The sequence below is a fragment of the Peromyscus californicus genome, unplaced genomic scaffold, assembly GCF_007827085.1.
Source record: "Peromyscus californicus insignis strain IS unplaced genomic scaffold, ASM782708v3 Scaffold_4__1_contigs__length_199733344, whole genome shotgun sequence".
Taxonomy (NCBI): domain Eukaryota; kingdom Metazoa; phylum Chordata; class Mammalia; order Rodentia; family Cricetidae; genus Peromyscus; species Peromyscus californicus.
This window is the reverse complement of record NW_026294562.1, coordinates 98,042,081-98,063,038: the sequence shown is the minus strand read 5'-3', so window position 1 is coordinate 98,063,038 and position 20,958 is coordinate 98,042,081. Positions and strand designations below refer to the sequence as shown.

The window sequence follows — 20,958 nt, the reverse complement described above, 5'->3', positions numbered from 1 at the left end:
TGGCAGCTGAACCTATAATCAGCCCAAACCCAGATACCTAGATACCAGCATAAGAACACAATCAAAAATAGCCAGGGATATATGACCCCAGAGCCCAGCTATCCTACCACAGCAAGCCCTGTATATTCCAACACAGCTGAAGCACAATTGAAAGACCTTAAAATCAACTTAATAAAGATGATAGAGGTCCTTAAACAAGAAATGAATAAATCTCTTAAAGAAGTTGAGGAAAAAACAAACCAAAAAAAGAAAAATTGGAGGAAATGAGTAAATTCCTTAAGAAAGTGAAGAAAAAAAAAACAGTTAAAGGACATGAATAAAACTGCTCAACACCTGAAAATGGAAATAGAAGCAATAAAGAAAACTGAGGGAATTCTGGAAAAAGAAAATCTAGGTAAGCAAACAGAAACTACAGATGTAAGCATCACCAACAGAATGCAAGCAATGGAAGAGATAATTGCAGTAACTGAAGATACAATAGAAGAAATAGATACATGGTGTAGCATGAATTCTGATTGGGCTTAATAATAAAAACCTGGAGTCAGATAGCAGGGTGAAAGCTGAAAGATCAGAGAAGCAGGGCAGCCAGCCACTAGAAAGACCTCTTACCTCTAGGAATCCTCAGACCGAAAGGGGCTCCTGTTTCCACCCTGCCTTATCACTTCCTCTTTCCACTCAGCCATAACACTTCCTGTTTTTTCCTCCTAAATACTGGGATTAAAGGCATGAGATCCCAAGTACTGGATTTAAAGGTGTGTGCCACCACTGCCTGGCCTTTAGTGACTAGCTCCGGACTCCGATCTCCAGGCAATTTTATTTGTTAGAGCACAAACAAAATATCACCAGAACATGGGTCAAAGAAAATGTTAAATCTAAATGATTCCTGACGCAAAACATCCAGGAAATCTGGGACACCATGAAAAGACCAAACCTAAGAATAACAGGAATAGAAGGAGAAGAATCTCAGCTCAAAGGCCCAGAAAATATTTTCAACAAAATCATAGAAGAAAATCTTCCTAACTTAAAGAAGGAGATGTCTGTAAAGGTATAAGAAGCTTACAGAACACCAAATAGTTTGGGCCTGAAAAGAAAGTCCACTAATCACTTAATAATCAGAACACTAAACATAGAGAACAAAGAAACAATATTAAAAGTTGCAAGGGAAAAAGAACAAGTTAACATATAAAAATAGATGTATTAGAATTATAACCAACTTCACAATTGAGACTCTAAAATCCGGAAGGGCCTGAACAGATGTGCTGTGGATTCTAAGAAACAATAGCTACCAGCCCAGACCACTAGACCCAGCAAAACTTCCATCACAATAGATGGAGAAAACAAGACATGCCACAATAAAGTCAAATTTAAACAATATCTATCTACAAATCCAGACCTACACAAAACACTAAAAAGAAAACTCCAGGCCAAGGAGGTTAACTACACCCAAGAAAACACAGGAAATAAATAATCTCATACCAACAAAACCAAAAGAAGGGAAACTCTCTCTCCTCTCTCCCCTCTCTCTGTGTGTGTCTCTCTCTCACACACATATACCACCACCACCGATAATAACAACCAAACAACAACAAAATAACAGGAGTTAAAATCATTGGTCATTGATATCTCTCAATATCAATGGACTCAATTCTCCAATTAAAAAACAGAGACTAAAGGAACAGATGTGAAAACAGGATCCATCCTTCCACTGCATACAAGAAATGTACCTCAACATCAAAGATAGGCATTACTTCAGGGTAAAGGACTGGAAAAAGATTTTTTATGCAAATAGACCTAAGAAGCCAGCCGGTGTAGCCATTCTAGTATCCAATAAAATAGACTTCAAACCAAAATTAATCAAAAGCTATAGGGAAAGACACTTCATGCTCATCTAAGGAAAAATCCACCAAGATGATGTTTCAATTGTTAACATCTATACCCCAAGTGCAAGCACACCCACATTTGTAAAAGAACAATTACTGAAGCTTAAATCACATATGGACTTACCAATGGATGGGTCATCCTGACAAAAACTAAACAGAGACATATTGGAGCTAACGGACATTATAAACCAGATGGATCTAAAGGATATCTATAGAACATTTCACCCAAAAACAAACAAACAAACAAAAAAACCTTCTCAGCACTTCATGGAACTTTCTCCAAAGTTGACCACATACTCTATCAAAAAACAATTCTCAACAGATAGCAGAAAATTGAAATAACCCCTTTCATCCTATCAGACCACCACTGATAAAAGCTGGATTTCAACAACAGAAACAATAGAAGGCCTACAAACTCATGGAGACTGAACAGCTCTCTACTGATGACTACTGGACCAAGATGGAAATAAAGAAAGAAATTATAAAGACTTCCTAGAATTCAATGAAAATGAATGCAGAACATACCCAAACCTATGGGATACCATGAAAGCTGTTCTAAGAGGAAAAGTTCATAGCACTAAGTGCCTACATAAATTGGAGATATCTCCTACTAGCAACTTAACAGCATACCTGAGAGCTCTAGAACAAAAAGAAGCAAGCACACCCAAGAGGAGTAGATGTCAGGAAAAAATCAACAGAGGGTTGAAATCAATAAAATAGAAACAGAACAATACAAAGAGTCAATGAAACAAAGAGTTGGTTCCTTGAGAAAATCAACAAGATAGACAAACCCTTATCCAAACTAACTAACAAACTCAGCCACAAAACCTTTGACCCACAACCTGTCCTGCCTGCAAGATGTGCTGGGGCAATGGTGGCTCAGAGCTTGTGGAAGTGGACAACAACTGGTCTAACTTGAGGCCCAAGCCACAATAGAGAGCCCATGCCTGACACTGCCTGGATGGCTGGGGTCTGGAAGCTGGATGGCTCAGAGACCTAGGAAAGAACCAAACACAACTGGCAAAAAAAATCAATGAAATGATTCCTAATGATATTGTTATACTCATAGATTGTTGCCTAGCCCAATCATCATCAGAGAGGCTTCCTCCAGCAGCTGATGGGAGCAGATGCAGAGACCTACAGCCAAACATTAAGTGGAGAGAGACCCCAAGTTGGAGATTTCCAATGGGTCCCTCCAAGAACCTGAACAAGAGGGAGATGAAGGATTGTATGAGGAGCCAGAAGGGTCAAGGAAACCAGGAGACCATGACCCACAGACTCAACTAAGCAAGGCTAATGGGAGCTCATATGAAGAGACTGAAGTGGCAATCAGCCTGTATGGGTCTGCACTAGGTTCTCTCTCTCTCTCTCTCTCTCTCTCTCTCTCTCTCTCTCTATATATATATATATATATATATATATATATATATGTGTGTGTGTGTGTGTGTGTGTGTGTGTGTGTGTGTGTGTGTGTGTGTGTGTCCTGGTTGTTTAGCTTTGGTCTTTGTGGGACTCTTAACAGTGGGAGTGCAGGTATCTCTGACATTTTTGCCTGCTCTTGGGACCTTCTTTCTCCTACTGAGTTGCCTTATCCAGTCTTTATATGAGAGTTTGTGGTGATATTGTGTTCCCCAAAATATTGTGCACTCTAATAAACTGGGGGTGGGAGAACAGAACAGTCACTAGATAAACATAGAGGCCAGAAAATGGTGGCACACACACACCTTTAATCCTAATATTCCAAAGGCAGAGATCCGTCTGGATCTCTGTGAGTTCAATGTCACACTGGAAATAGCCAGGCATGGTGACACAAGACTTTAATCCCAGGAAGTGATGGCATGAAGCAGAAAGGTATATAAGGCGTGAAAACCAGGAACTAGGGTCGGTTAAGCTTTTAGGCTTTTGAGCAGCAGTTCAGCTGAGATCCGTTTGGATGAGGACTCAGATGCTTACAGTCTGAGGAAACAGGATCAGCTGAGGAATTGGCAAGGTGAGGTGGCTGTGGCTTGTTCTGCTTCTCTGATCTTCCAGCATTCACCCCAATACCCAGCTCCAGGTTTGTTTGTTTTTTTTTTACTAATAAGACCTTTTAAGATTCATGCTACAAGAGTTTGCGCCTAGTCTTATTGCATTTTGTTATGCTGTGTTGATAACCCTAGGAGGCCTGCTTTTCTCTGACTGGAAATGGAAGAGCAGTGGATCTGGGGGGACAAGAGGAGGGTAGCTGGGAGTAGTGGAGGGAGGGGAGGCTGTGGTTGGGATGCACTGTATGAGAGAAAAATAAATAAAAGGAAAAATAATGAATATAGAAGACTTTTATTTTTACGTAGCCTAGGTTCTTTTGTCCCACTACATTCCCCCTATAATCAATGACTAAATCAAAGGCTATTACTAAACATAATGTCTTGCTCCTGACCTGGCTCGGTTCTATATTGTAAATTCTATTGACAAATGCCTCCTCATAGTCATAAGCTAATTTTTAGTGCTTGATGTTTTTCCTCTTCAGTCAATCTACAAATCATGGACTCTGTTTAAATAGTACCAATGATCTGAGCTCCTTCCTCTAAGTTCTCTCATTTGTCTAGGGAGTTATATTCCATTGAATTACATGAGGATCTGCACACTACATGCATCTATTAAGAGACTCACCTTGATTTAGTTTGCTGAGTCTGGATGTTATACATCAGAGTAATCAAAGGCAGAAAACATGGAAAATCAAAAAAGCTTAAGAGGGCCTAAGGAAGAGCTTAGGAAGAGGGTTTGCTCACCTCACAGAAGATCAGAGTTTGATTCCCAGCACCCATGTCAGGCACTTCACAACTGCCTGAAACTACAGCTCCAGGGGATCCTACACCCTCTTGTTGCCTCCACAGTTGCCTGTATTCAAACAGACACACATATACATAAGTATAAATAAAGTAATTTTAAAGTTAAAGAATTAGTTAAAACTTACATCATAAGATAAACTTGCAATTCTCAACCACCTCTAGCCATCTTAACACAACACCCCCTTCAAAGCTTTTCTGTACTCCACAGCAATTAGTGCTATATGCTGACCCTCACTAAAAAGGTTTTTTTAAAAAGAAGACAAAAGAAAGAAAAAAAAGAAAAGAAATACAAAAAAGAAAAAGCCCAGGGATTTCTTTTTTGTTTAGAGATATCCCTTCATGACAAAAGAAACCCAGGAACTATGGTCACAATACTTAGAAAAAATTTAACCCTTCATAGATATAAAGATATGCAAATTTGCGCCGGGCGGTGGGTGGCGCACGCCTTTAATCCCAGCACTCGGGAGGCAGAGCCAGGTGGATCTCTGTGAGTTCGAGGCCAGCCTGGGCTACCAAGCGAGTCCCAGGAAAGGCGCAAAGCTACACAGAGAAACCCTGTCTCGAAAAACGAAAAAAAAAAAAAAGATATGCAAATTCGCAAGAGCATGTATAGAAGTACATGTTATTTTAAAATGTCTTTAATAATGTTTCTTTTCTTTTAGTCAATGACCACCTACTACTTTTGAACTCATAGTAATAAGTAATCTTTCATGAAGTCACATACATTGATAACCTTATTTAAAATTTTTTATTTAAAAAAAAATCTTACAAAATATTTGACCATGCTTCCCCAACTTTTCCCAGAACTTCTCCACCTCTCTACTCACCCAAATTAATGTACTTCCCCCTCAAAATAAAATAAAACAAACAAACAAAAAATATCAAAGAACAAAAAACAAAAATTAAAACAAACAAGAAAACAAAAAATTGCCCAAATAAAACAAGACACCTCCCCAAACACACGTCGAAAACCATGGAGTTCATTTTGTTTCTAATTATTTTAACCAAGAATCTCTAACTTCTAATTCCACCATGGGATGGGAGTTACTTTCTGGACATCTATTCTTTGGGGGCTGGCTGTGATTAAAGAAGGATTTTTTTTTTTAATTCCCCATATATGCAGCACCTTGTGTCACCATTTCCCAAAAGGCTGTGTGGTCTCTGGAGGCTGCTAACCCCTGTTTTACATAGAGACTTGGCACTTCAGAGAGTAGAAGGTTATCTATTTTTCCTGTGGAATCTCAGCTGGGCAACACACAGTCTTAAGGTGAAGCCCGCTGCTGCCGTCATACACAATCCTGAGTCCCATCCCTGACATGAGCAGGTCGCAGGCTCCTTCTCTGCAGCTTTATTTAAGGTAAAGATTGATTTTTGCTGTCCAGGTAATCCCTTGACCTGGATTAGCTAAATTGGGTATCATTTCAAGCTACCTGTGTCGTCACAAGAAACAAGTGGGTCAGGTAGTGACCTGTCGAGGATATTGTCTGTGATTTGTTAGCCTGAAAAAATTAAGAAGAGATGTTCACAGCACATTCAAAGTAGATAAAGTGTTGTGTGAGATGGGGAGTCTCTTCTCAAGGTGAGATGCTCTCAACATGCCTTTTCGAATATACCAAAACCTCCATTGATTTATTCATTTGTTTCAGTTATTTGTTACCAGAGACAGACATGTAGGATTACACAGAAAACTCACTAAGATCCTTAAGCCAGTGCATAAATGGATCCACACTACTCTCTAACCACTAGGCTGCCTTTACAATCTTCTCTTTCTTCAATTCAGTGACACACCTTGTAGTCAATCAAAACAACTTTAATTGACCAGAGTATTTTTTCTTTCAGTAGGTACTCTCCTCGCTCAAGAATAAAATTAGTAACAGATTTGGTCAATGCACTAAAACAATTTACAGACCAATGAAGGGATAAGGTAAATATAAATTGTACTAGTACAAGTGTTTAGATAACTGATACTATTGAAATGAAGATGTGAGGGTGACAAAGAGAAAGAGGGGATTATGGGTATGTGTTATCCTCACCAGCACTTAACTATAAATCACAAAATTCTGTGTCCTTGGGAAAGTTGTGGATATAGTTTCTTTGTTAGTTAAAACAGTTGTGATAGTATTAGGTCACATTATAAGAATGTGTTCAAGTTCACAGTTAATTTAAATAATAATTAAGGAAGAGTAATTGGATGACTATCCATAATCAAAAAGAACTGCTACTTCTCTTCACCCAGGCTTATCGACCAATATCAGATCTAAACTTGCTACTTATGTGCAAAAGGAACCAAAAACAGCTGAGGTCTTGTTCTGGTAAGAGCCAGCACAGGTGCTGTTGCCACGTAATGGCAGATATCTGACGAGTTTTTTCAAGGTTTAACAAGATAGATTCCATGCACTTAGGACATTTTGGAACTGACATTTTGAAACCACAGCTAAAGCTAAGCAGAGGTCATATCAGAGTCTAAATACCCGCTTTCTGGACCTGCTTATTCCAGATGTTCTCCAGTAGATTGGTGAAAAGAGTGATCAGATAGATCATAAGATTATATTTTGTGACTTTGTTCCTGAATTCCTAAGATAAAATGTTTCTGACCTGGACCATTATTAGAGATGTTTATAGAATGAGCGTGAAAACAAAACAAAAAGACAGTCTCCTTGTCTCTCTTGACTTGACCATTGGGACCAAGTAATAATACAAAGGAGTCTATTTTCTATTTCAACAGGCAGAGACAAGCATGGGTGAAGCAAAGGCTTTGCATCAAATGGCTGCCATGTGGGGGATGAGGACCCAGGAGAGGCACCAGTCATAACATCAGTCTCTGGGCTTCCCAGGAGATCCTGGAGCTCAGGTACCTTGATCAGGTAATGCACTTATTGTTACCAAAGGGGTGCAGAAACTGCTTTGCAGAGCATTAATGTGCTGTGCTGTTTCATTTAATACTAAATTAAACAAAGGAGAGAATGAACCACCAAGGCTATTAGCCCACAAGTCTGGCATTGGATTAATAAGGAGTTTTGAGTAGTGTAACTGATGGGTTGTCTAAATGATAAAAAAAAAAAAAATCACAGGAGTTGCCCAAATTAATCACTACTAGCAGACAAATCAAAGATTCTGTGTCTAATGAGAGTAACCCACCCTGTACTCTTGAAACCACTTAGTTCTCTTTTAAAGAATGGCACATATCTGTACTCCAAGAACACTTATGGAGATAAGTGGACAGTATACATGTGTCCAATACACTTGTATTTAATTTTGCATATAGTAATAGATATGGATATGTAGACAGAAACCTATCCCAGTAATGTTTATTAAAGGGAATTTGCTTTTCTAGTTATATGTTGCTACCTTCCTTTTAAAAAATAAATTTTGTGAGGCCCAACTCCTAGACAAAGGACTACAAGCAACTATTGAGTACTGGGAGAAGGAGAATTAGCTTCTCTGAGGGAGGAGCCCCCTTATTGATTGTCCAATGCAGAGTGGTCAGTTTTGAAACCATATGCACATCAATGACAAAAATGGACTTAGAAGATTGGATTTGTACACACGCACACACACACACACACACACACACACACACACACACACACACATCAAATACAGTTTAGAAAGATTAGATACTATCAACTTGATAGTGGGGCACATGGAGAGGATTGAGAATGGGTATGTTGGACGGCCTGGGGGAGGGGAAAAGTGATGTAATTCTATTTTAATTAAAACATTAAAATATTAATTTGGTTACTAATATGTGGATGTATTTCTGGTATTCTTATTCTGTTCCATTGGTCCACGTCTGTTTTTATTTTAATACCATGCTGTTGAAGCAACTACTGCTGCAATATATCACATTTATTGACTTTCATGGTATGCTGAACCAACCTTTCCTCTCTCATTCAATCCTTCTTTTTTTTTTTTTTTTTTTTTTTTTTTTTTTTTTTTTTTTTTTTTTTTTTTTTTTTGGTTTTTCGAGACAGGGTTTCTCTGTGTAGCTTTGCGCCTTTCCTGGATCTCGCTCTGTAGACCAGGCTGGCCTCGAACTCACAGAGATCCGCCTGCCTCTGCCTCCCGAGTGCTGGGATTAAAGGCGTTCATTCAATCCTTCTTGATCATAACAAATGATATTTTTGATGTGCTTCTTAATTTGCTAGTATTTTTGAGGGCTTTACACTTAGCTTCATCAAAGGTATCAACCATAATATTCTCCTTCCTTTTCTCTTCTTTCTTTCTCTCTATTCATTTCTTTTCCTTCCTTCCTTCCTTCCTTCCTTCCTTCCTTCCTTCCTTCCTTCCTTTCTTTCTTTCTTTTTCTTTCTTTCTTTCTTTCTTTCTTTCTTTCTTTCTTTCTCTTTCTTTCTTTCTTTCTTTCTTTCTTTCTTTCTTTCTTTCTTTCTTTCTTTCTTACTTCTCTCTTTTTTTCTAGAATGTTTATTTGCCTTCGTTATCAGGATGGTGATTGTTTTATAAAACGAGTTTTGAAATATCGTATTCTCTTCATATCGTCTACTCTTTAAATTATTGGCAAGACACAAGAGTGAACATATCATGTCCTAGGCTTTAATTTTTTAATGATCTAATCTCCTTATTGGTTATTGATTTGCTAGTATGTTGTTTTTCATAATAAACTCTTCTTATATTATGCATAGTAAATCACACTAATGATATAGAATTAACTGAAATGCAAATAAAAAGCTATGTAACAGAAATAGCTATAATCTTCCCATTACATACTGACACAAAAATTAATTTAATATAAAAGATTCCTAGTGTTCTTCACATGTAATAACTTACCACAGTAAGTTGTATCCTATTTCAAGGCAGATTAAACAATTGGAGACCAATATGTGCTGGTATCTTACATGAATAATGTTTTTATTAGCATATATAAATTACACATAACAGATTTCATTGTACTATTTTACTTACTTGTATTTTAACCAGATTCCCCCATTACCCTCCCTCATCTCTCTCCAGTGTCTACTGATTCTCTTGGTTTTCTCATCTACTCATGCTTAAAAAAATTGGTGAATCACTGAGTTTAGTTAAATCTAATTACAGGACTAGAGTGAGGAGTTATTTACAGGAGTATGGTGACTTATCACTGGCTGGTTTCTCTCTCTCTCTCTCTCTCTCTCTCTCTCTCTCTCTCTCTCTCTCTCTCTGTGTGTGTGTGTGTGTGTGTGTGTGTGTGTGTGAGAGAGAGAGAGAGAACCCTATTAAAAATCTCAGTTCCCCAGTTTTTGCTTCTATTTGATAGTAAAAATATTACAACTCTAAGGCTTAGGCTTTAAAATTACATTTAGATAGCTTCAAAAACTGTTAAATTACTGCCTAGAATATTAATATTATTCAATAATTGTGCTCTTTAAATGTCATCCGTACTCACATGTAGTAGGACAGGCCCATAGGGTCGAGGAAACTGGCACAGACCAGTTGCCAAGGCATGCACATAATGTACTTCCTTATGAGCCAACCTAGAGTCTGCCTGGAGGCCTGGCAACAGGTGCTGTCAGAGTTTCTGATCATGCCCAGCCAATGAGGGGTGACCACACAGAGGGTATATAAGGCTGTTATTGAATAAATTAGTTCATTATTTGCCTTCAACTGACTCCCAGTGTCTGTGCTATTGACACTGTGCCTTCTCACCCCCCTCCCCTGAGGTAGCCGTTAGGGTCCAACAACACTCAAAATTGCTGGTACTACTTAAAACTATAATTTTGTTATAGTTTTAAGTTTTCATCTGGAAAGATATTAATCAAATTTTTATGTTTTAATTCTTTTTCCTCAGGATAGAGACTTCTGGAACAATAGAGTGTGTCCATTGAATGAGCTATGCTGGTTTCCAATAACTCATATGCATCTCCACAGTCTTTCATTCTTAATGGAATTCCTGGTCTGGAAGCATTGCACATATGGGTCTCCCTTCCACTCTGTACAATGTACATCATCTCCCTAGTGGGCAACCTTGGCCTGGTGTACCTCATTTACTATGAGGAATCCTTACATCGCCCAATGTATTTCTTTCTGGCCATGCTTTCTCTCATTGATCTGTTTACCTGCACAACCACTCTTCCCAATGCCCTCTTCATTTTCTGGTTCAAACTCAAGGAAATTAACTTCACTGCTTGCCTAGTTCAGATGTTCTTTGTGCATGGATTCACAGGTGTGGAGTCTGGAGTGCTCATGCTCATGGCCCTGGACCGCTATGTGGCCATTTGCTACCCACTACGTTATGCTACCATACTTACCAACTCTGTCATTGCCAAAGCTGGGCTTGCCACCTTCTTGAGAGGTGTGTTGCTGATGATTCCTTTCCCATTCTTGGTTAAACGTTTGCCCTTCTGTCGAAGTAATGTCATCTCTCATACATATTGTGACCACATGTCTGTGGTAAAGTTATCCTGTGCTAGCATCAAAATCAATGTCATCTATGGTCTCATGGTTGCACTCTTGATTGGAGTGTTTGACATTTGTTGTATATCTGTGTCCTACACTATGATCCTCCGGGCAGTGGTCAACCTGTCCTCAGCAGATGCTCGGCAGAAGGCCTTCAGCACTTGCACTGCCCACATATCTGCCATCATCATCACTTATGTTCCAGCCTTCTTTACTTTCTTTACTCATCGTTTTGGGGGTCACACCATCCCCCCTTCTCTTCACATCATTGTAGCTAATCTTTATCTTCTTCTTCCTCCAACTTTAAATCCCATTGTTTATGGAATGAAGACCAAACAAATCAGAGATAGCATCATTAAATTCTTTCATGATGAAAAAGGTTCAAGGTGACCCAAGTACAATTTCTTGGCATTTTGAAAGTAAATAGAGGAATGATAAATAAAACTATAATAAGGAGGAAAAGATGAGTGTTTTCCATTACCTCTCTAAGAATATGCATTTTAAAGAATGTTGAGGAAAGTTTGTATATGGGGTTATATCTCAATGATTTCCCCATGATTTTTCTCCATTGCTAATTTAAAAAACTGATTTATCTTTACTTGTCTGATAAGATTGTGTTTATCACGCACAACATGGTATTTTTAAGTAAAGATATATTTGTTACAATTAGGTCTAGTTAGTCTCACAGATACAAAAAGTAGAATAATGCCTTTTGCCTCCAGCCTTAGTCAACTCACTGGTATAGAATTACAACAACTTCCCTCCAACAGACCCACTTTGAGATGTACTGTATCTTTTTGAAGGATTCCTTAAATCTTTTGTTCATGTTGGTTACCATCCCTATATATAATAAATTAAATGGTTTTTAAAAATAATTTCTGGCCTAGGAAATACTGAAGATAAAATTCAGCACATGAATTAATTGAAGAAATATGTAACGTCTCTCTATATTAAGTTCAAAAGGCTTGCCATGTCATTATAGTTCCTAGAGTGGACACATGTTCCTTACTCAAAAGTATAAATGTTTCAGGAGTCATGATGATGGAACCATCTGGTATAGGATATGGGTCTCAAGTTCCAGGCCAATTAATTGGTAAAATGACTGGTGAGTTTATTCATTTATTTATACTTATTTTTCATTTTCCAAATTAATGAGTATTTTTATCTGCTCATGTTGCAGGATATTTAACTACACTATGAACACCGAGGAAAAACCTGTTTCTAGTTGTGATGTGGCTCAGTCCTAGCACACGCCTTTAATCCAAGAGTTTCCTGCTTAAATATTATAAACAGGATTAAAAAACACCAACCATAGGTTAAAAAGTGGAGCAAGAAACTAGTTGACATAAAAAGCCATAGAGAGTAAGAGGGAGTCAGGAGGATGAATAGAGAGATGAACAGGAAGAAGGTGGGAGAGATATTTAGTTTGAGGTTTTTGTTTGTTTGTTTTTTTTTGTTTTTTTTTTTTTTTTGAGATGGTGTAGAAGAAAGCTCTTTTTCTGGAACATTGGCAGAGGAGGAAGGTCAGCTGGATGCTTTCTCTGCCTCTCTGAGCTAGCAGCATTTGGCTCCCAAGTCTTTATTGGTAAAATCAAATGATTGAGATTTAGTTAAAAACAACATACTCAACTAAAGCCTGTAATGGAATCTTCCATTTCTCTTCCTGGTCACCATTACTCCCATCAAAAAATTTAATACAGACAAGCTAAAAATTTTTTTTGAATTGTGTAGTTAAGATACTGACCTTTACAGAAGTCAAGGAAGAGACAAGCAGTCCAATTAAACCAAAAATAATGGAGGTCAATTATATTTACTTGGACATCTTAACAGAAGATGAGTAAATGGAAATTTGGTTATTCAGACACAGTGTACTCACAATTTGACAGCAATATACAGGAGGGATGCAACAGCTTTTAACAAATGCTAAAGCAGCACCAAAGGTGATAATCTAACCCTAAAAGATTAAAAAGTTACAGAGAATGACATCTCACTCATAATGTAATGCATAAGAAAATCAATTTATTGATGAGACAGAGAGTTTCCTTTCTTTCCTCAGGCTATGCTTTGGCTAGTGACCTAAATACTTAAGGTCAAGAGCATTCTATTCATAAATAACATTCTTAACTGGTGATTTGTGTGCCCATTCTTTAAAATGTTTTATGTCTCTACAAATACAACAAGAGAGATATTGATGATTAAAGAATTGTGCCAATAGCATACAGATAAAAATAGCAGTTACTGATTTTTAAAATAGCATTACTAAGCATTACAGTTCAAAGCTCTGCAGAACAAATTTACTTAAGAAATGGAGACTATACTTAATGGAGTCTGAGTATTGATTTCTTTCTCAACAGTTGTATACTCTCTTTTCTACAGTAGAACTACTTTTCTACTGAATATGTCTGGTAAAATATATCAATGATGCCCAATACTGCCAGCTGTGTGGCAGCATCTTAAAGGATTTGTTTCAAATTTAATCTTATTGTTCAGTTGTATCTCAACCCAGGACCGTGTACCATCCCCAACCATGAGTGCCTCCACTTTAGAGTATCTGTTGCAATACTTATTTGAGGTAGTATGTATAAGGACCTCTGAGGACCTTGAAAGAATTTGGATTATCTATGAAGTCACTATGCTTTTTCGTTGCTATTTCTGTTCAACTTCAAGCAACAGTTCCACAGTTGAGAAATCAAGTCTGCTTTATGCATTTTTTTCTCACAGAAAAGTTAAATTGCATATATAATATATCTCAAGAATATAAATGCCATATATTTCCTAAGGTACTTGTGTCTGAGGTAAATTAGCACTTTAGTTAAGACCCTAATTGAAAATCTGAGAGAACCATTGTTGTCTTGGATAAATTTAATTAGAGAATGACTATACCTTCGTAAAAGTGTGATCAAACTATTGTAGCTATAGTTTATATAAATATATCATATTGTGTTTATTTTAAGGAAGAGCTACATGCCTAAACACTTGATCTAGTTATGTTTTTTATATATCTAAATCATAACATCAGAACTTTTTTTTGGCAAGAATGTTCTCAACAATGAATCTATACTTCCTAAGAATCAATAATGAAATGTTAGTAGTAGTCTAGCTTAAAATCAAGGTTAAATTTTTATTTGACACCCCCAAAAATCATGATTAAAGTGATCATTACAACATTTCCTCAAATTAGCTACATTTCCTCATTAATTATTTCAAAACATAGTGGCTTAAAACTATGATATTTGTGCATTCTCATGATTTTGTGGGTGGCTTGGCTGGGTGATTCTCCTGCTCTCTGTGACACTCAGAGAAGTTATAACACTAAGCATTATCTGGTTTTGCCAGTTTCATTCTCTTACTAAAAACTAACTTCTCTGCTATTCATGTGGCATGTAAAACTGTATGAGGAATGTCCCACAATTAGACATTTATACAGCTCAAAGAGTCAACATTTCCAATGACAAAGACTTGATGTTACAAATGTTGCATAATTAAAATTAATTTAAATGCAAGACAGACCCATCGTTTTTAATATAACAGTGCATCAAAATTCATTCATATAGGGACTAGACAGATGGCTCAGTGATTAAGAGCATTAGCTGTTCTTCCAGAGGATCTATTTCAGTTCCTAGCACCATTATGGTGGCTTACAACCTTCTATAACTCCAGCTCTAAGGAATCTGATGCCTTCTTCTGACCTCTGCAGGCACCAAGTGTGCATGTGATGTTCAAATATGCAGACAAAACACCCATAAATAAATAAACAAACAAATATTTTAAGCTTATCAATATAGTTTCATATTTTATATTACAACTGATCTTTGAGTTGCTACTTTTTATTCATTGTGGGTACAATGTAAAAAAATCCACAATTATTTGAAAAAGGTATGAAAACTCAAGTCCTCCTTCTTCCAATTATGTATCTGTATGTGATCATATTTTCCTCAAAACAACATATTAAAAAAAGTCTGCAGAAGTAGATATGAAAATGAAGTCACCATATTTTGAAACATATTAAAATACTTTGGGATATAGAAAATCTTATTTGCTCTGATTTTTGCTTTTAAAATTTAGATTGTTTTCTTTTTTTGTAAATAAATGTAGTATTTAATAAAGTAGAATACATATGCTTTTATAAATATGCCATTAGCTATCAATTTCATCTACTTTAAATACTATTTTACTTATTTCCCAGTCCTTCTTTAAATCACTCATTCACAATGATTTGTTTATATGATTAATTTTAAAAAAAAGTAAAACTGAAAGGTTGAATTTATAAGAATTCACAATTAACATCTTCCTATAAAAATATCCAATTTCATGAAATTATTTTTTTTATAATTTAATTTAATTTTACATATCAGCCACAGATTCCCCTGTCCTTTCTCCTCCTGCCCACCCCCCAGTCCACCCCCTATTCCCATCTCCTCCAGGGCAAGGACTCCCCTGGGGATTCAGCTCAACCTGGTAGATTCAGTCCAGGCAGGTCCAGTCCCCTCCTCCCAGGCTGAGCAAAGTGTCCCTGCATAGGCCCCAGGCTCCAAACAGCCAGCTCATGCACTAAGGACAGGTCCTGGTCCCACTGCCTAGGTACCTCCCAAACAGTTCAAGCTAATCAACTGTCTCACTTATCCAGAAGGCCTGATCCAGTTGGGGGCTCCTCAGCTATTGGTTCATAGCTCATGTGTTTCCACTAGTTTGGCTATTTGTCCCTGTGCTTTTTCCAATCTTGGTCTCAACAATTCTTGCTCATACAATCCCTCCTTGAATTGCTCAACATCCCTAATCATCAGGGAAATGCAAATCAAAATGCCTCTGAGATACCACCTTACAACCGTCAGAATGGCTAACATCAAAAACACTGAAGACAGCTTATGCTGGAGAGAATGTGGAGCTAGGGGAACTCTCTTCCACTGTTGGTGGGAATGCAAGCTTGTACAGCCACTTTGGAAATCAATATGGCGCTTTCTTAGAAAATTGGGAATCAATCTCCCCCAAGACCCAGCTATACCACTCTTGGGCATATACCCAAGGAATGCTCAGCTATGTTCATATCAGCATTGTTTGTAATAGCCAGAACCTGGAAACAACCTACATGCCCTTCAACTGAAGAATGGATAAAGAAAATGTGGTACATATACACAATGGAGTACTACTCAGCAGAGAAAAACAATGACATCATGAGGTTTGCAGGCAAATGGATGGACCTAGAAAAAATCATCCTGAGTGAGGTAACCCAGACTCAGAAAGACAAACTTGGTATGTACTCACTCATAGGATGATACTAGATGTAAAACAAAGGATGACTAAACTGCTACTCACAACTCCAGGGAGGCTACCTAGAAAACAGGACCCTAAGAAAGACACGGGGATCGCCCAATGACAGAGAAATGGATGAGATCTACATGAGCAAACTGGATGTGAGGAGGGGTAATGAAGGGCAAGGGTCAAGGGAAAGAGAGGTTAGGGGAGCAGGAGATCCTAGCTGGATCAAGAACAGAGTGGGAGAACAAGGAAAAAGAGACCATGATAAATGAAGACCCCATGGGAATAGGAAGAAGCAAAGTGCTAGAGAGGTCCCCAGAAATCCACAAAGATACCTCCACAATAGACTACTGGCAATGGTCGAGAGAAAGCCCGAACAGACCTACTCTGGTGATAGGATGGCCAAACACCCTAATTGTCATGCTAGAAATCTCATCCAATGACTGATGGAAGCAGATGCAGAGATCCATGGCCAGGCACCAGGTGGAGCTCCAGGAGTCCAAAATTTAGATTATTTTCAACAAATATTTTTCAAAAAATATTTTATGAGAACATATAATAGACATATTATATTATACAAATTATTTTCAGGGTTAATTTTGAATATAGTCACATAAGGATATAAGTCATATAAATAAAGGACTTCTAGAGTCTCAATAAAGTTTAATAGAGTTAAATGGGTGCAAAAGCCAACAATTTCTGAGACTTGCTGGTTAAATATATTAGAAGCAAATTCTCCACTTTCATTGGGTTTTCATTTAGTTAGTTGGTTTATTACTAACGTGCTAGGAAGCTAACCTAAGGCCTTACACCTACTGAGTGAACACTGTACCACTGAGCTACATTCTGAAATTTTCTTTCTCTTTAAATTAGAGTGGAACTTAAAGGAAATAAAGTATAAAATCTTAAACATATAGCATGATTTTTGCATATGTATGTATCTGTGTTACCAATAACCAAACCAAAATATAGAACATTCTAACATCCCCAATGGTGTTCACATGACCTTTTATAGGTAACCTCTTTTTTAGTTTAAAGGGCTCATTTTTTCTTTATTTTTTGGAGAATTTCATGAGTACTATAATTAGATTATTTCCATTCCTCCTTCCTCCAACTCCTTTCATGCTACCCGCTCCCTGTCAAATTTATGAGTATTTCTTTACTACACATAGGCACACAAACACATACACACACACACACACACACACACACACACACACACACACACACACACACACACACACACACATAAAGCAAAAAAATTTTTATATACATAAATCTACTGAGGCCATTTAGTGTTGCTCATATGTAAATGTGTTTTAAGATTTACAGCTGATTGCTTGGGATTAGACAACTTATCAGAGAAATCTCATCCTTGGGGAAGACTGGTTCTCCACCCCTCAACAGTCCTTCATTGCCTGTGGCTCTTCATCTAGCGGTGAGACCTTTTATTCTCCCTTTCCTGTTGGCATGTAGACTAGTATGGTCATTATGCATGTCTTATTTAGTCAATTATATTGAGATTGTATGTGTGTGGTATTCCTGTAATGCCTAAAAGACACTGTCATGAAGTTAATATCCTAGTCCTCTGGCGATCAACAACCTTTGTGTCCCTTCTTCTGTGTTCCCTGAACCTTGGGTATAGGAGTCATGTTTTAGATGTACCAGTTGGGTGTAGCATGAATCTTAAAAGTTCTTATCAATAAAATCAAACCTGAGGCCAGTTATTGGGGTGAATGCTGGAAGATCAGAGAAGCAGAACAAGCCACAGCCACCTCACCTCGCCAGTTCCTCAGCTGATCCTGTTTCCTCAGACTGGAAGCCTCTGAGTCCTTATCCAGAATGGGTCTCAGCTGAACTGTTGCTCAAAAGCCTAAAAGCTTAACCAGCCAAATGCTGCTAGTTTCTGATCTTCACGCCTTACATATCTTTCTGCTTTCTGCTATCACTCCCTGGGATTAAAGGCTCACTTCTTGGGATTAAAGGCGTGTGTCACAATTCCTGGCTGTTTCCAATGTGGCCTTGAACTCACAGAGATCCAGAGGGATTTTTGCCTCTGGAATGTAGGATTAAAGGTGTGTGCTACCACTGCCTAACCTCTATGTTTAATATTGTGGCTGTTCTCTTCTCTGACCCCAGATAAGTTTATTATCGTGCACAATATTTTGGGGAATACAATACTACCATAAGTTGGGATTGGACTCTTCACCATCATTTATGGTGGATCTCTGTAGTAGAAGATGGCCACTTTTTAACCTCAGCTTCACAAGTTTTCTTGTCTTTTAAAACTTTATTTACTAGGAATAAGAGATATACATATAATTTTGGACATTTTTTCTGATTATTCCTTCCAGACATATGTGTAGAAATCCAGTTGGTGAGTCATAAAATATGCAAGAAGTCTTCTGTGAGATTGTGTCTACTGAAAATGACAAGGAAGCTTAACCCATAATTGTTAAGATGAATTGCTAAATGGTCTTGTTAATAAAACACTGGAGCCAGATGTTGGGGTGAAGGCTGAAAGATTAGAGAAATAAAAGAAGCCACAGCCAACCTTACCTTGCCAACTCCTTAGCTGATCCTGTTTCCACGAATCCTCAGACTGAAAGCTTCTGAGTACTCACTCACCCCTGAGTGTCTCAGTTGAACTGCTGCTAAAAGTCTCTAGTTCCTGGTCCTCACATGTCATATACCTTTCTGTTTCCTACCATCACATATGTACTTCCCAAGCAAAGAATCAAGTTCTGGGATTAAAGGTATGTGCCACCACTGCTGGCTCTGTTCCCAGTGTGGCCTTGAACTCACAGAGATCTAGACCGATCTCTGCCTCTGGAGTGATAGGATTAAAGTCGTGTGTGCCACCGCTGTCTAGCCTCTATGTCTAATCTCGTGGCTGGCTGTGTCCTCTGATGCCCAGATAAGTTTATTAGGGTACACTAGTAGAGTACACAATATATTGGGGTGCACAATATGTTACCACACATGATAAACCAACAATAGGACTGTGTAAACAAGACCTGAAAAAGTGCACCAAAAATAGACATGCCAATGCAGAAGGGGGTGATCTCACCAGACCCACCTCTAAGCAAAAGCTATAGGCAACAAGAAATGCTGAGAGTGGAAGAAGTAGTCTTCCCCTACCGATGAGATCCCCAATTCATTATCCAATGCCAACGTCCTAAACATGGACGAGTAACACTGAATGGACTGAGTAGGATGTATTTATATATATATATATGAAAAGGTATAAATTAGAGAGAGAGCAGATGGGGCATGGAATGGGTTGAGGAAGGAAGCGGAAGAGAGAAATTGATGTAATTGTATTTTAATTTAAAAAACTTTTAAATATGTACATTTAGTATTAATTAGTTCTGATAGTTTTACAAAATATTTTTTCCAATTTTGTACTTCCACCATAAATATATGAAGGTTTCATTTAGTCTACAAACTTCTAAGAATTGGTGTTTTTCAGCTCTTTTAATTTGAAATATTCTGTGTCTTTGGTGTTATCTCATGCTTCACTTAGCTTGTCCCTATAGATTGATACTATATAGCATTTTGTATGAATACCATTTTTATATGTTCTTTTTCCTGAAAGCCCATTTGTTGTCATTATAGCACACACGGTATTAATACCAATGTAAAAACACTTTTCATGTCTTAGTATCAGTCATCTTGAGCTTTTTCAAAACAATGAACTTTAACTAAGCTTTCATAAAGTTTTACTTTATTATCATTTACTTTTTATAGCCAAAATGAATAAAAGAAAATTTGAACCCTATTTGAAACAATTTTTAAGAAAAATACACTATGAACTTCTGATAGCAAGATTTGAAATTAAATTATATTCGTTGTTGTTATGCTCTTTGGACCTTGTTCTCACCAATTTGTTTTCCTTTATGTAAGTCTTTATGTTAACCTTTTTGCCTGACACCAGTGATTACAAATATAAAATCCATTTTTTGTGGTGATATATTTTGTACCCTAATAAAATTTGCCTGAAGATCAAAGAACAGAACAAGCCACTAGATTAAATAGAGATGCCAGGCAGTGGTCATACACACCTCTAATCCCAGTACTTGGGAATCACATGCCTTTGATCCCAGCACTTGAGATCTTATGTCTTTGCTTGGGAAGCACACAGGCCTTTAATCCCAGCACTGAGAAGGAAGTGATATGGCTGGATGGAGAAAGGTGTGAGGAGACAGGAATTAAAGCTCTTTGGCTGAAAGCCCCTTTTCAGACGAAGGGCTGAGGAAGCTTTTCGGCTGAGGATAGAGAGACATTCAGTCTGAAAAGTCGTGGAGACAGGATTGGCTGAGGAGTTAGCAAGGTAAGGGTTGGCTGTGCCTTGTTCCTTTGTCTCTCTGATCTTTCAGCATTTACCCCAGTATCTGGCTCTGCATTTTTTTTATTATAAGAACTATTAGAATTTCAGCTACAATCTTTTTTTCAAAAAGTTCTACTATTTCTCTATCGTTTGTATGCTACAGGAAATGCTGCCCACTTTATCCCTGTTTCTTCCACCATCTATAGTACTGGGTGACACAAAGGGTAAATATATAAATAACAAAAGTGAACATCACTCAGTATCAGTTTCA

The 20,958-nt window shown here is 37.6% G+C and overlaps 1 protein-coding gene across 1 annotated transcript; it reads left to right on the top strand.

Moving 5' to 3' along the window:
• The first annotated feature begins 10,537 nt into the window (after positions 1-10,537).
• On the top strand, positions 10,538-11,491 carry LOC128094360 (olfactory receptor 52N5). The gene has a single exon (XM_052712687.1). It carries the CDS (start codon positions 10,538-10,540, stop codon positions 11,489-11,491), a length of 954 nt encoding a protein of 317 aa, XP_052568647.1.
• The last annotated feature ends 9,467 nt before the right edge of the window (positions 11,492-20,958 follow it).